General features: G+C 43.1%; 1 protein-coding gene across 1 annotated transcript in view; it reads right to left on the bottom strand.

Annotated features, from left to right (window-relative positions):
- The window catches only part of p4ha3 (prolyl 4-hydroxylase, alpha polypeptide III), a 70895-nt gene that overhangs the window by 14860 nt on the left and 40048 nt on the right, over window positions 1-15987 (bottom strand). Inside the window, exons 8-9 of the mRNA XM_041199409.1 lie at window positions 7843-7907; window positions 6096-6255 (exon numbers count right to left, since the gene is read on the bottom strand). Coding sequence (XP_041055343.1) covers window positions 6096-6255; window positions 7843-7907 — 225 coding nt within the window. The remainder of the gene's footprint in view (window positions 1-6095; window positions 6256-7842; window positions 7908-15987) is intronic.

Below are 15987 nucleotides of genomic sequence, written 5' to 3'. Positions count from 1 at the left end.
TTTCAGGAAGTTATCCTGCATAAGCTATTAGCTGCTTACAAAAAAGGGTGGTTTAGTACTTATTTCCTCACCTTAGCCTAGAAAAAAGCATTTCAACTCTCTTCAGCATCCCAGTCCTTCCTCACCTTTTGATCCCAAGGCTGGAGTTTTCCTCTCCTGTTGGCGGTGGGCATGTTTGGTGGCGCAAGTGGACAATATGGTGAGAAGGCCAAAAATTGGTTTTACATCGTTGTAAAACCAGTTTGCAATCGTCTGCTCCGCCTATCTATGGCGGGCCGCATTTGCTGCTACCGCACATCAGGGACCTAATTTCAATACTTTAGCATCATTATAAGACCAGCTTGCCAGAATCATCTCCCCCATGCTGGATCATCCGTGCACATTGTTGTGTTTCACAGCTGTGCATAAGCGACGTGTGCCCGGTGAGCTGCACTTCGCTTGGTACTTCGAAGTTTGTTTGCCTACCTTGCTTCAGGCAGCAGTCGTGGTCATCAGTGCCAGGATTTGCAGACAGCACCACATCACTTTTAGGGGGGCTCATGGGCAGGTCTCTACCTATCAGACCAGTCGTAAGGTGGGGGTGGCTTTTCAATGGCTGCAGGGCTAAGGCTTGCTTGGGGAGAGAGGAGAAGTGGCCTCAGGCAAGGAAAGAGGCTGCAGGGCAAGGGCTGTACTGGGGAAGGGTGGGGTATCCCAAACTGTGTTTGTGGGGGCACAGTTTGATCTGCACAAGTGGCCTCAACTGGTCTCCAGAAGAAGTGAGGCCAGATGGAGATGTGAGGGTGTGTGTGAGAGACTGACTGGTGATGTCCCTTGAGCTGGCAGTGAGTGAGATGCCAGTGAATGTGTGATGAACTTGTGAGTGTGTGAGTTTAGAGCGATGAGATGGTTGCCTTACCCTAGCTGCAAGGATGAGATCATTAATCCTTTTTCTGCACTGGATGGTCAACCTCTTCTGTGCAGCATTGGCACTGACCATCACTGCCACCACCTACCAAGCTGGAGTGGTGAGCCTGCTGGACCTCCTGTGGCCAGGGAGGAGGTGGAGGACATCGTGGTGGGCCTCCAAAAGACATTCCAGTGAGGGGTCACTGAACTCTTCTCGGCTTTCAGGGCCATGTCTACACTGGAACAATCCTGGGCTGCAAGCATTGAGAACTGAGCGCAGCTGCAGTTTAGATATAGCACCCGGAGTGAGGAAACGGTGTGGTAAAGGCGTGGCGGGCGATTCAGAGGCCGCCCACCAGCAAGATAGTGTGTTTCCTGTGGCTGCATAATTAATGACGAGGGGAGCGGATGATACAGCACAAAACTCGCCCTTGCAGCTGGTGGGTAAAGCGTCATTTTTCACACCAGCTACCGCACTTAGTGCAATTTTGGGACGATTCCTTCCCAAGCTTCTGGATGAAGTGCATGATACTCACAGATCTTACATATCTGGTAAGAATTTACCAGCAAGGAATGCCAGATACCATCATGCAAAAACCATGCTGCAGACCAAACTCAGAGAAATGAAGAGCCAATGGCGGGAATTCAAGGTTGAAGAACTTTGAGCAGCTGCTAATGAAAACAACCTGAAGGCTCTACATGAACTGCCTGTGGTCAGTCGATGACAGTGTGAGACCCATCCTCTCAGTAGATGGCAATCAGCTCCTAACAAAGCGACATGAGATTCTCTCTCGTTGAGCACAGCACTTCAGCAATCCCAAAAACCAACAAACCACAGTATACAATGACACCATTGAGTCACTTCCACAGCACCCACTCTGGAAGAGCTTCCTCTCGATCCTTCTCAAAGGGCAGTCATGAAGGCCGTGAGGTAGCTTTCAATGGGAAAGTCACCGGGAGCTGATGGCATCCCACCTGAAGTATTCAAAGACGGAAGGATTTACATGGGTAGGAAAGTCACTAATCTCTTCTGCCCAATCTGGACCTAGGGCACAGTGCCCCAAGGTGACAGAGATACTTCAATAACTCATTTCTACAAACAGAAAAGGGAGCAAGTCCTTCTGTGACAATCATCATGGAATATCACTTCTTTCAATAGCAAGAAAAGGTCTTGCAAGCAGTTATCCTTAATCAGGATATCACTGACCTCACTGACTCTGTATACCCAGAATTACAGTGTAGCTTCCAAATGGGATGGGGAACAGAAAGCACAGGCTAGGATTTTCCAGCTCTGTCGCGGGTGGGACCTACCGTGGGTGAGGCGGTGCCCTGGCCAGAAGTCCATTAACTTGCGGCGGGACCGGAACAGTGGCGGGTGGGTGTGGAAAATCCCACCTATGGTCTTTGCAGCAAATCAAATTCAAGAAAAGTCCTGCGAACAGAACGGGGATCACTTTGTGGTGTACATTGGCCTGATCAAGACTTTTGACTCTGATCAAGACTCTGTAAAAATATGGTTGCTCTGAAAAGATGATCAGTACCATTTGCTCGTTTCACGATAGCTTGATGGCCAGCATGATGCAAAGTGGCACGTCAACGGGTGCCTTTCCTGTCACCAATGGCACTGAGCACGGCTGGGTATTGACTCCAGCTCTGTTTGCCTTATACTTCTTAGCCATGCTCCAGTATGCGCTCAAAGGTCTTTCAATTCAATTCAGGACAGGCAGCAACGTCTTCAATTTGCAAAGGCCCAAGGCTTGAACAAAGATTATTGAACAGCTTCGGAGTGAACTCTTGGTCGCGGGCGACTGCGCTGTCAAAGCACATACTCCAGAAGACATGCCGCTGTTTATTGATCACTTTGCCCTAGCCACAGAACACTTTGGCTTGACAATAAGTCTGAAGTAGACAGAGATCTTGTATTAACCTGCCCCTGGCCACATACTCCAAGACCCCACAGTCACTATGAACAATACACTCCTCTGCTCAATACAGTGGTTTTGCTATCTTGGGAGTATCCTCTCCAATAGCACTATGCTAGATGACAATACCATCCAGTGCCTGGCAATAGCAAGCTCAATATTTGGCAGGTTCACTCACAGCCTTTGGAAAGAGCATGGAGTTTGTCTCAGGACAAAGATCCAAAGTCTACCAGGCAGTGCTTCTTCCATCATTTCTTTATGGCTGTGAGACTTGGATAATCTACTGACATCACATAAACCAACCAGAATGATTCCATCTTCGCTGTCTTAGATTTATTAGTAACGTCATGTGGCATGACAAAATCCCCAACACTGAGGTTCTTGCAAAACGCTTCATACCTCGCAATAAGAGCATGCTCATCAGAGCTCAGCTTCGTATGAAAATACCTGCAAAGAGCAGGAGTAGGCCATTCAGCCCCTGGAGCCTGCTCTGCCATTTAATAAGATCATGGCTGATCTGATAGTAACCTGAAATCTGCATCCTGCCTACCGCCGATAACCTATCGCCCCCTTGCTTACCAACAATCTATCCACCTCTGCCTTAAAAATATTCAAAGACTCTGCTTCCACCACCTTTTCAGGAAGAGAGTTCCAAAGACTTACGACCTTCTGAGTGAAAAAATGTCACCTCATCTCTGTCTTAAATGGATGACTCCTTGTTTTTAAAAAATGACCCCTAGTTCTAGATTCTTCCAGAAGGGGAAACATCCTCTCCATATCCATCCTGTCAAGACCCCTCATGATCTTATATGTTTCAATCAAGTCACCTCTCACTCTCCTAAACTCAAGCAGATACAAGCCTAGTTAGTCTGTCCAACCTTTCCTCATAAGACAACCCACCCATTCCAGGTATTATCTGGTAAACCTGTTCTGAACTACATCCAACACATTTACATCCTTCTTTAAATAAGGTGACCAATACTGTACACAGTACTCCAGATGTGGTCTCACTAGTGCCCTGTACAACTGAAGCATAACCTCCCTACTTTTGTATTTAATTCATCTCGCAATAAATAATAACATTATACTAGCTTTTCTAATTACTTGCTGTACTTGCATTTTAGCCTTTTGTGATTCATGCACTAGGACACCCAGACCCCTCAGCACCTCAGCTCTGCAATCTCACTGGATTGGTCATGTGGTTCACATGGAGGTTTCCCACATTCCAAAGGCAGTAGTCTATAGCCAGCTGAACATGGGAAACTGCACCACAGGATACCCCAAACTTAGATATAAAGACAATCTGAAAGCCAACCCCAGAGCTTGCAAGCTGGATTCCAATTGGGCAAAAAAAAGCCTTGGATAGACTCACATGGAAAAGTCTCTGTCATCAAGTGATTTCAACATTTGAGAAGAGAGTCAAGTACCGCAGGACAAACGAGTGCGGCATAAAGAAAATGCCTCCATCAATCCCTCAACACTGACTTCAAATGCAATATTTGCAATTGGTTGTACAAACCAAGACTTGGCTGAACGTTACACATAAGGCAACATCAACCTACACTGTAAACCAGTCTTTTTTTAACTTGCTGAACACTCATCCGTTGAAGCGATGGGAGAATCCATCATCAGCCCAGAGAGCTTTTAAAATAATTTTAAATTTACACCTACCACTGCACATTAGTGACAAAAGTACCCATTATTCCTTCACCTATAATTATCTTATAAACACTCTGTGGAAGTGTGATTGCTGTTTAGTTTATAGGACTGAACATATTTTTAACATAACACAATACTAATAACAAATACCATAACATGCTACACGTACTATAATATACTCTAATAAACTATAACATACTTGTACTGTAGCATAACATAACATTATACAATCATTGCGAAGGACCTAATACACTAACATTTACTATAACCCACACTGTAACAAACTATAACATGTTGAAAATCCACTAATAAACTATAACACTACACAAACTCTAGTACTTTCTAATACTCTAATGTATACACAAACCAATCACACAACTGGGTCTTTGCTAACAGGGATCTCCATAAGAGGACAAAGGCTTTAGTCTACAATGCTGTTATTGTCACCACCCTTCTATATGGCACTGAGACTTGGGTCACCTACCAAAGACACCTCTGGGCACTGGAGAATTTCCATCAGCAGTGTCTCAGTCGTAAGGGAAGACAGATGAACAAATTCCAGCATACTCACTGAAGTCAATTCCTTGCAGCATTGCAAACAAGATCATGCAAAATCAGCTCTGTTGGTCTGGGCATTGCATTGGCATGCCAAATAATCAGCTTCCAAAGTAAATTCTCTTTTCACAACTTAAGAATGGCACACGATCTCAAGAAACGTAGGAAAAAAGTAACATAGGAGTAAGAGTAGGCCATTCAGCCCATTGAGTCTGCTCCACCACTCAATTCAATCATGGCTGATTACCTACCTCAACGGCACTTTCCTGTGCTATCCTCATATCTCTTGATGTCATCCGTATCCCAAAGTCTATCAATTTCTGTCTTGAACATGCTCAATGACTGAGCTTCCACAGCCTTCTGGGGTAGAGAATTCCAAGGATTCACCACTCACTGAGTGAAGAAATTCCTTCTCACCTCAGTCCTAAATAGTCTGCCCTTATTCTGCTCTGTAAGAATTTTGTAAGTTACAGGTGTGACAGGGTGGATGGAGATAGGATATTTCCCCTGGCTGGCGAGTCTAGAACCAGGGGATACAGTCTCAGAATCAGAGGCAGGCCATTTAAGACTGAGATGAGGAGGAATTTCTTCACTTAGAGGGTGGTGAATCTATGGAATTCTCTATATACCAGAGGGCTGTGGAAGCTCAATCATTGACCAAGTTCAAGGAGGACAGGGGAAACGTTTTAAGGACACTCTGAAGGCCTCATTGAAAAGGGGACAAATTGACATGGTGTGTGGGAGGAACTTGCTGCAAACCATGGCAAGTGGTGGCATATCATCCAGTAAGCTGCAATGCAGTAAAAAACTGACCGCATAAATTCCAATGTAGAAGTGGAAGCAGAGAGAGCAAAACCCTGGCTTGAGAAGCCTCAACTCAGTCTTCCTCAGGGCAACTCTTGTCCTGTCTGCCCAAAGACCTGTTGAGTCACCTGAAGACACACAAATCATGAAGCCTGGCAGACATCATCCTCGTTCAATCCTTGATGATGAGGACATAACTTGTAACACACTTTAACACAGTATACATGCTGTAATGCATCCCATAATGAAACAAACTATAGCACTTACCGTTGCATGGTCAAAGTGTGGCTCATAGTGACCTCCAATCCCATAGTTGACAACCTGGAGATATTCTGCATAAGGCTGCTGCACATTTAAACCAGTAAAATGTGCAATTCGTTGTTCCAGCTTTTTGATCACTGGATCCACAGTGTCTTTGATCCAGGCACTGGGAAAAACGTACAAAAAAATGGTCATGTTTATTGAAAAGAATAAAAACTAATGATATCTCCCATTACATTACAAGCATGGTAGTTAGTGAGAGAACCGTGCTAAAGGGGTTGAAAATGCTCAAGAGAGAGGGCTATGAATAGTAACCCCAAACCCCACTTAATAAAGGCTGAAGGAAAAAGACATGGATTGTTGAAAGAAGTAATAGATCATCAATATTTATACTAGTGATGAAGTAGTTCATGGTTAAAGAAAGAGCTTGCATTCATATAGCACCTTCCCAAAGTGCTTCACAGGCAATTCATTATGTTTGAAGTGATTCAGATGCATTTTACATCAGACACTGCAGTCTTCAATTCTGATGTTCTTTGCATCCTCGCTCTTCATTCCATCTTCTACTGCAAAGGCTTCTGTTGTTTTGGTCCCACACTTATATGGTCTCCCTGAATCTGCCTTCCCACCTCACTCCAATAAGGCTTTCCACATCTACATTTTTGACTAGGCCTTTGCTTCTCAACCCACAACTTCCCATCTTTGCTTGTGACCTCTATGAAGTGCTTTGCGTTGTCACTTGCCTGGGCTTTTTGCTTCTGTTCTTACCAGCCATATGGCTTTTCTTTGTGTTAAAATGAATGGGAGCAAAATTGCATGTCTCTGTTTCTAAATCCAAGAATCCCACATGCATTTTTAGCCAGCTTCTCAACTTGGCTTGCCACTTTCAAAGTGTACTCCTAGGATTCTCTGTTTGTGCAGCCACACTGAAAATTGTACTGTTTTGCTCATATTGCCTTTCTTCATTCTTCCTACAAAAATGCATCACTTTACACTTCTTTCCATTAAACTACATCTGCCATGAGTATGCTCATTTCACCAGTCCATTTATGTCCTCATGAAATCTGTTACTAGCTTCCTTCTTCAACCCCATGGAATGTTCTACTTTAAAATTGGCAGCGATTGTGAAAGAAAAATGAATACTTCAATTGGATTTCCCGGAGCTAAAAAAAAAATTTGAAGTAGTGAATAGAAAAAAATGGGAAAAATGTACTACATTTTCAAGATAGTGTTTGGCATGATGAGCAGATGGGATTGAGCCCATCAGTGGCGTTTGTTACTCAATCTGACCTAAGGCAATTGGTGGGGTAAGATAGGAGAGATGGAGAGGAAGAATTTTTAAAAATCCTTCAGCCAGGATGACAAGATATATTAAACTTACATAAGGAAGATGGCTTCTTAGCCAAAGGCTAATCTGAACCATCAGAGTAAAATCAAAATTATGCAAACAAAGATAGAGACAGACTAACCCGCTGACAGGTAAGGAATGTAAGTGTGTTACAGCTTGGAAGCTGCAGGATCTTGCTGACAGATATTGCTGAAAAAAGGGACTTTTTTTTGTCAAAACACTCTCTTGTCAACCAATCAGCACTCTCTTCTCATATAGTAGAAATATGTTGTTTCCCCGACTTTGGTATTTTCTTGCAAATTGTCCTGATGAGTGCAAGACAAAAAGCTTTGACAAAAAAAATGTCTCTTTATTTCAGCAATACTCAAGTTCTGTACTACCAAACAACTATTTGACAGATATTACCTTTTACTGATCCGGTACTCCACAGCAGCCTGCTTGTCCCCAGAGGCCACCACTGACCTCTGCAACTGTTGACCCAAGAAAACAAGTGTCAGTGCATTTGTGTTCATTCAGCAAGCAATCAACCGAAAGTTCCTATGTTAAATTATCTTAAATATTGGACAGTCAAAGTCTTACTCAATGTACACAGATGGCAGGTTTTAAAAATAGTTTATTTATAAACATGCTCAGCTTTTAAGTTTTTCATTTTTGAGATAGGAACCAGATGACAGTTCAGTTCCGTTACTGTTACTGCTGGCCACTAATTCCTTCACAGTAAATGCCCAAGAACTCAGCATAAATGAGCAGAATGTAATAGCTGAACAATAACAATTGTTTGGGTTTAAATGCTTCCTTTAACATATTGAGAAGAAATGGGCACTGAGCATAGGATTCTTTATCTTCCTATCTTTTCCCTTTTTTACTTTTTCCTGCCAAATACTATTCTCCAAAGGCAGGGAGTTGGGTGCCTTGATTTCAGTTCTCTGTCACTGCTGCACTGTAACTGAAGACGAGAGGATGTGGCAGAAGGCGTGGGGCCGGATTTTCATCCGAGAGGTGGGTAGCGGGGGTCGGGATATTTCCCGGCTCGGCCTGCCCGGTTCGGGGGAAAGTGCCAGCAAAGACGCAATTTTCGTTTTGAGGGGGCGGGTGCTAACTGGAGTCAGGTCTGCCACGACTGGAAAGAGGTTGGAGACAGCCAGAGGGGCCGCTGAGTGCTGAGGCGGGTTGTTTAAAAGGCCTGCCTCAGGGCTCTGGGGCTCTGTCCTAGTTGTAATAATGACAGAAAAACAAAGAACAGACCTTTAGCTCTCACCCTTCACTCCCACACCCTCCCCATACCCCATTCATGCCAACTCATGCCCCTACCCACTACTCATACCTTCCATGTTAAGGTATGGCACTTCCATGCCTATCCATCCATTAAACACTCCGTACAGAGCCAGAGAACCCTATCCCACTCGGATGTGTGAAAAATGTTTTAAAAAAATAGTGATTCATTAATAACTCTCTACTTATTTAAAAAAATCATTTTATTACATCTATCTAAGTGTCAATCATCCAAGCACTTTCAATTATCAATACCAGAAACTGTAAGCACTTGACATCTCTTTATCTTGTGTGAACATTGTGAGATTGACAGGATAGATCACAGAGTAAGAGCTGTCAATCAGACAATATTTTCCTTCAGATGCAGCTGTTTTAACAGTCTAATGGTTGTCTTGCCTCCCAGCCAAGAATTCATAACAAGGCTTCATAGTTTCGGATAATCCTCTGCTCCCAGTCCACAGTTCCTTTACAGCTCCTGACAGATGCTCTCTCTGCCTGTTTCTAAGCTGTTCCAACTCCAGACTTCTTGTTTCTGCAAGAATCACCCAGATCAAAGCCCAAAATCAAATTAAAACCTCCGTGCAATCTATCCCCACAGCAACATGGCATGCCTGGGATGTCCCAGATAGACATTCAAGCTAATTAACTTTACCTTCAAAACATCCTTTTGATTCTGGGACCAACATGAATAATTTATATCTCTAATGGGAACACTGCAATCTTACCAGACTGACCAGCTCCATTCTGAAAGTAAGAAAGGACCCCCTGTTGTTTATTGTTATTCACACCTCCAACTCTAACCCTTGAAGTAAACATGGGCCATCTTTTGAATTGCAATTATCTTAGGGATGTATACCAATTTCTCAAACCTAGGCTTTTCCAATTATCTTACATTCAAAAATTCAATTGCCAAGTTAAAAGTTATAACCCAAAAGCATATTAATCATAAAATTAGATATTCGTAACAACTTGTTCTTTACAGTTTTCAGTGTAATATACATATAATATGTACGTACATATGTGCTTAGATATCTTCAGGCCAAAAAGTAAAAATGCCACAATCCACCCTAGCTCAGAACCCAATGCCTTTAAAAAATACATTTTTGATAGTATGGATTTAACTTTAAATATAAAGTATGCACATTATTGGTTTTGGAAGGAGAAATTCTGAGTCTTGCCAGATCAGGTCACAATATTGGAAACTGGACAATATTATTTTGCTGACACCTCCAATTTCACTGATGGATCCCATAGCCCATGGTGATGAGGGAAGCCCATTTGGAATTAAGAAGAATAAAAGACTCCAAAACACATTCAGCTGAACTATTCACGGTTTGTTATCTGTAATCTAGCTGCAGGGTTTTAGTTTTGAAGTAATTACTGTCTGCTGCAAAAGGCCTGTCAAAGGTGAATTTGGTGCTTTCAGTCTGGATACTTAACCGGGAATTATTATTGGCTTCAGTTCACTCATTAAAAACCTCATAATTAATTAGTATTAGTCACGAATGGTCCACTACGTTTCTGAATTGGTTCAAGCAACTTCTAGCTATGAATGTAATAATTGGATAAATACTTGAAGGAAGATAAATTACAGACTATGGCAAAAGAACAAAGGAGTGGGATTAATTGGATATTGCCACCAAAGGGCTGGCAAGGGCACAATGGGCCGAATGGTCTCCTTCCATGTTGTATAATTCTATGATCAACTCAGGAACATTAAGAGAAATACTGCAGATGCTGGAAACCTGAAACAAAAACAGAAATGCTGCAAATACTCAGCGGGTCAGGTAACAACTGTAGAAGGAGTGCTAGCATATCAGGCTTGAATATTCCATCAGGGTTCGGATGTGTTTCCAGCTTTTTAATGTTCTTGTTCTAACATCTCTGTGTTTGCAAAATTTATCCCTTATATTGTCATGTCAAACATTGGACTTTTAAAAAAGGCAGATGTTTTGAAAGAAACTAAAACAACTTCAATATACAGCAAGATGGTCGAATGTACATCACCATACATCCAACGGACAGTTAATCTATGAAACTCATTACAAATAATCTCACCACCCTCCCACCCCCCCACCCCCAGCAATTGGAAAAACCCTTACTGAAGATATCTACGGCAGCCTACGGCATTCAACAATTGGAAACAAACCATTCAGAAACTGATGACTTGAACAAAGGGCCTTGATTCTAAGAAAACATCCTGACTTGATTCAATCAAGTTATAGTTGGAATTTACAATTGTTATTTAAAGCGGGCAGTTGGGGAGAGAAGTCACGTGATATTTCAAGCTCTGTGTGTGTGCTTAAGCACATGATTTGCAGAACATCAGCAGCAGTTGAGTGAAGGGAAGTCTCTTGCTCTCTTTCTCGCTCCAGCTGACCTGATCATTGTGCACATCCCATTAAGAAGCTTTTATAACAACAAGAGATAAATCAGTAATAGTTCCGCATTAGGAAATTCAAGGAGTGGATGTCAAATTAGACACATATTTTGAACGATGAGTTTTCCTGATGTTTGCTGTTACATTTTAATTTAATATTTAATATGTTTGAGACACTGGAATACTGAGAAAAGAGAAATCAGGGAGCTTTTAGAAACCAGTGTAATTATAAATCACTTCACAAGTCTGTTAATCAGGTTGTTGGTGCTAATATATGTCTTCTTATGCAATTGACCACTTTTCCCTCAGTTTGCTTCCCTTGTGCCACCTAAGGATGGATTATGTTTTCACAGACAACATCAGCAACGCTAATTGCTCATTCAATTTTCCATTTTCTTTCATGAGCCTGAAGCTGTGAGACATCACTGGCTATTCGACTCCAGAGTCGCCCCATCAATCATGAGGCTTCTCTTGCCATAGATGCAGGACTGGATGATTTTCAGCCTGAGGATATTGAGGCTAACTGTATTGTCCTATTAACATAATGCAACCCAGCACTAAACCTGGGACATCATTCTCAGTCTGTATAACTCAGTACCAACAACAACAACTTATATTTATATAGCGCCTTTAATGTATTAAAATGTGCCAAGGCGCCTCACACACATAGTGGTTAATTATCAGAAATCTCTGGTCAAACAATTGGCATTCCTCCTTTATGAACGTTAGATTATGTCCCCCCCATTTGCCATAATGTTGCTTAAGTGATGAATCATGATGGAAGTGGCTGAGAAGCATTGTCTCTGGAGCCCTAGCTTCATGCAGCAATTTGGTTGACTTAAAGGCAGTGCTGATGCTGCATCTACTAAACAATGACAAAGTTTTTCTATCAATCTGTGTACGTCCTAGAGTCCCTTACCACCTATCATCCAAATAAAATCTGCCATATGGTTAATGTGTTGTGACTATTGGGCACGGGAGGGGGTGCAGGCAGGCGAGAGAATGGTGGAATCATGTAATGTGTGGCAGGCTGGCATGGGCTGGACTGGGTCTGGGCAGAATTGGTGCTGGGAGTGGATGGGGAGTTGTGGTCAAATCCCTTTGAAAATGAACTTGGGCAAGACTCATGGATCGACCTGAACTTGTGGCTGATAGTGACAGGGCTTCTTTTCTCATAGGTGTATGACAATATGGCCAATAATGCTGGGACATGGAGCTAGCCAGGTCTAGGGGACTGCAGAACCCTCAATATGTGGAGGTCTATGAGGCAGGGGATTGCATGCCTGCTCACAGAAGAAGGAACATCACTTTGGTGAAACATTAGAAGTATGTTGGTACCTGTGGAACTGTAACCTGGCGTGAACCATTAGCTTCAACAACAGAAGGAGAAGGGAAAAAAACTGTAGCAGGAAACGTATTGTAAACTTTTACGCCAGTGATGGTGAGTTGTGCTGGATGAAGCAAAGCTAACATTCTTCTGAAATTCATGTCCACTGAATCAAATGCCTGATAGAAGTCCAGTAAATTAGGTTGTGAGCTCTTTCACCATCTTCCTGTGTGCTTCTGCACTATACATTCCCAGAAGTTCCCACAATTAATCGCTGTGCTGAATTTAATCAGAGGAACAGGGAAGCTACAATTGACATCAGTGTCCATGGGTTATTGCAGGAGGGTGAACAACATCACAGCCTAGAGACATAGCCATATATAAAGACTTTGAGGATACTCCCTCAGCACCCTCACATGAATTCATTCTCCCAGGGGAAGTAGGGCAAACATTGGAAAGAAACCAAACCAGCCTCTAGATAGCGAACAAAATAAGAATTTTCTAACATGGTGTGTTAGTGTCATGATGGGATGAAACTCATCTCACAGCAGAAATGTGCACAATATTTAGCAATGAACATGGATTGTGATTGTCTTCTTTGGGGTGGAGTTCTTCCTGGATGGGGCAAGACAATGAGACCTGACCCTCCAGATCCTTCACAACCCAAAATAACATTCGTGCCACGCAATTGCAGGAAATGATCATCTCCAACAAGGGAGAATCTAACTATCTTCCCTTGACATTCGATGACATTGCCATCATTGTATCCCCCACCATCAACACCCTGGGAATTACCATTGACCAGAAATTTAACTGGAAGAGCAATATAAACACTGTGGCTACAAGAGCAGGTCAGAGGCTGAGAATTCCACGGTGAATAACTCATCTCCTGACTCCCCAAAGCCTGTTCACCATCTACAAGGCACAAGTCCGGAGTGTGATGGAATACTCTCTACTTGCCTGGGTGAGTGCAGCTCCCACAACACTCACGAAGCTCAACACCATCCAGGACACAGCAGCCTGCTTGATCTGCACCACATCCACAAACATTCACTCCCTCTACACAGTAGCACAGTAGCAACAGAGTTTAGTATCTACAAAATCCACTACAGTAACTTGGCAAGGCTCCTTTGACAGCACCTCCCAAACCCATGATTTCTACCACCTGGAAGGACATGGGTAGCTGACACATGGGAATGCACCATCTGTAGGTTCCCCTCCAAGTCACACAAGATTCTGACTTGGAGCTATATCATTATTCCTTCACTGTCTCTGGGTCAAAATCCTGGAACTCCCTCCTTTACAACACTGTGGGTGTACCCTCACCACATAGACTGCAGCTGTTCAAGAGGGCGGCTCATTACCACTTTCTCAAGGGCAATTAGGGATGGGCAACAACTCCTGGCTGTGCAGAGATACTCACTTCAGAAGGGCAAATAGAAAAAAGCCCTAACCCATTTTCGTGGGTTAGGATTCATCCTGTGTGCATGATGAATGGCTGGTGAGGTTCTCTTTCTCAAGAGGGAGAAGGTCAGAATGAGGGTGGAAAATCTTGAAAGCCCACGCGGCAGCCAAAGATACTGCGAAGGAACTTAAAGAGGCAGAGCATAGCATCAAGCTCTAACTGGAAGTTCAGCCAGGCCATGTCTTTAACAGTTAATTGCTGGGCCCAATCTGGAGGGAGAATATGCCACCACAAGGTTGTCTGACTCCTTTAGACAGGGTCTTTACTGCCATTGACTCAGGTTTACAGTGACCTTCCATATTGTAGTCCAGGGAAAGGGTGGCATGTGGAACAGAAGGAAATTCCTCTGGGAACCTGGCCCCACCTCCTGTCAACGTTTGCTAGTGGTGAAGGAGTGGGGTTGGGGGAAGATCACCAAGAGGCAATCCAGGGAGGAGTGAGTGGGGGTGGGGGGGAGGGAAATCATGATTCTGGCCTTCCTCCTGCACTGTGGTGCTGCCTGATTTAGGGCCAAATCCTGGCCTTGTTCTTAAAATGGAAAAATGAAGGAATTTATTTAGCAGAAGTAAGGTTAAAAACTATTGGGCCACATACAAAAAGCTGGTAGAATAGCAACCCCCATGGAATCTTGATTTTTAAAAAATCTGCAATTCAAAGACACAAATAATGTAAAATAGGAACTTATTATTATTGCATTATTATTTGTGACTTTTTACGAAGGATATCAATTTTGGAGAAGGAGGTGGAATGGAATACTTATACATTTAGGTGACCCAGGATCTTAAATACTCCCAGATCAAGCAGGTTTAGAGTAAGGGCCCTCTACTTGAATCTCTAGCTTTCACAGACCATCCCTATTGCTTCCGGCTGAACAAGTCAAATTTCCAGCCTCAGCTGACCTCATATGATGTGAGTGAGCTAGCTGGTTTAAATGCTGCATATCTGGCAAATTCCTCCTGCTATAGACATCACTTATTGGGAACTGGCTTGAGACTGTGAAGACATGTTTCATGTACCACCCAATACAGCCAGCAGAGCAAGGAAACTTTTAGATCATCAGTTCCATAGGGAACCAGACCCTGCCGCACCACCCAGTTCATTCTGAATGGGTGGGGTTTTCAAAATGAGAAAAGATATTTCACAGTTTGCTTAATAGGTTCCAAATGTCAAGTCAGAGCAAAAACAAAATGAGTCTGGAAGTAATAAAAAAAACCAGACACAATTCACAAAAAGCAAGTCACTCCAGTCAAACCTTTTCCTTGCGTTGCAATAAGAAATTACACATTAGGCAAGAAGTGTATATGTAATGCATTCTTTCAGATCAATTTCTCATACTTTATGTATTATACATTTGCAGCAAAGTTACAGCAAGCGAATAGACATTTGGCTATAGCAGTCCTTCCCAATGTTTATCCTTCACACGAGCAAGTAGTGCTCAGTACATTTGCTCATCCTGTTTCTGTATCTCTTCAAGCTCTTGTCCGTTATCCACTTATTCAAGCTAATCTTGAATGTTGACATAGGGTGGGATTTATGGTCCGGCCCACTGCTGGAATCATCCGGTCCTGCTAAAAGTCAATGGACTTTTGACTTTTGACTGCCCTTCTAAATAGTCAGCCTCCAGAGATCGCGGCTGTCAGCGATTGTCTCCCAGTTGTTAATGTCAATGCCCACCATCTTCATATCTCACTCTTAGGTGTCCTTGTAGCAGAGGTATGGACACCCAGGAGGTCATGACCTAGCGGCCAGTTCATCTCACAGGAGGTTTATGGGTACACGGCTATCATCCATCTGAGGAACATGGCCAAGTCATAGCAGGTGTCATTGACTTAGCAATGAGTGTATACTGATGGAATTAGCATGTTCCACGACCTCTGAGTTGGTGACCCTGTCCTGCCAGGAGCTGCTAAGGATATGTCTGAGACAGCAAAGGTGGAAGCTGTTCAGTCTTTCCTCTTGCCCGGCATACGTTGTCCAGGTGTCGCTACTGTAGAAGGGTGTGCTGAGGATGTAGGTTTGGTAGATTTGCTGTTCTTGCTGTTCATTGTTGTTCCTTCGTAAAACAATTTGTGAATTGGTTCACCAGGTTTGTAAGTGGAAGTGTGC

The sequence above is a fragment of the Carcharodon carcharias genome, chromosome 11, assembly GCF_017639515.1.
Source record: "Carcharodon carcharias isolate sCarCar2 chromosome 11, sCarCar2.pri, whole genome shotgun sequence".
Classification (NCBI taxonomy): Eukaryota; Metazoa; Chordata; class Chondrichthyes; order Lamniformes; family Lamnidae; genus Carcharodon; species Carcharodon carcharias.
The sequence above is the reverse complement of the archived record's forward strand: the minus strand, read 5'-3'. Positions and strand labels throughout refer to the sequence as shown.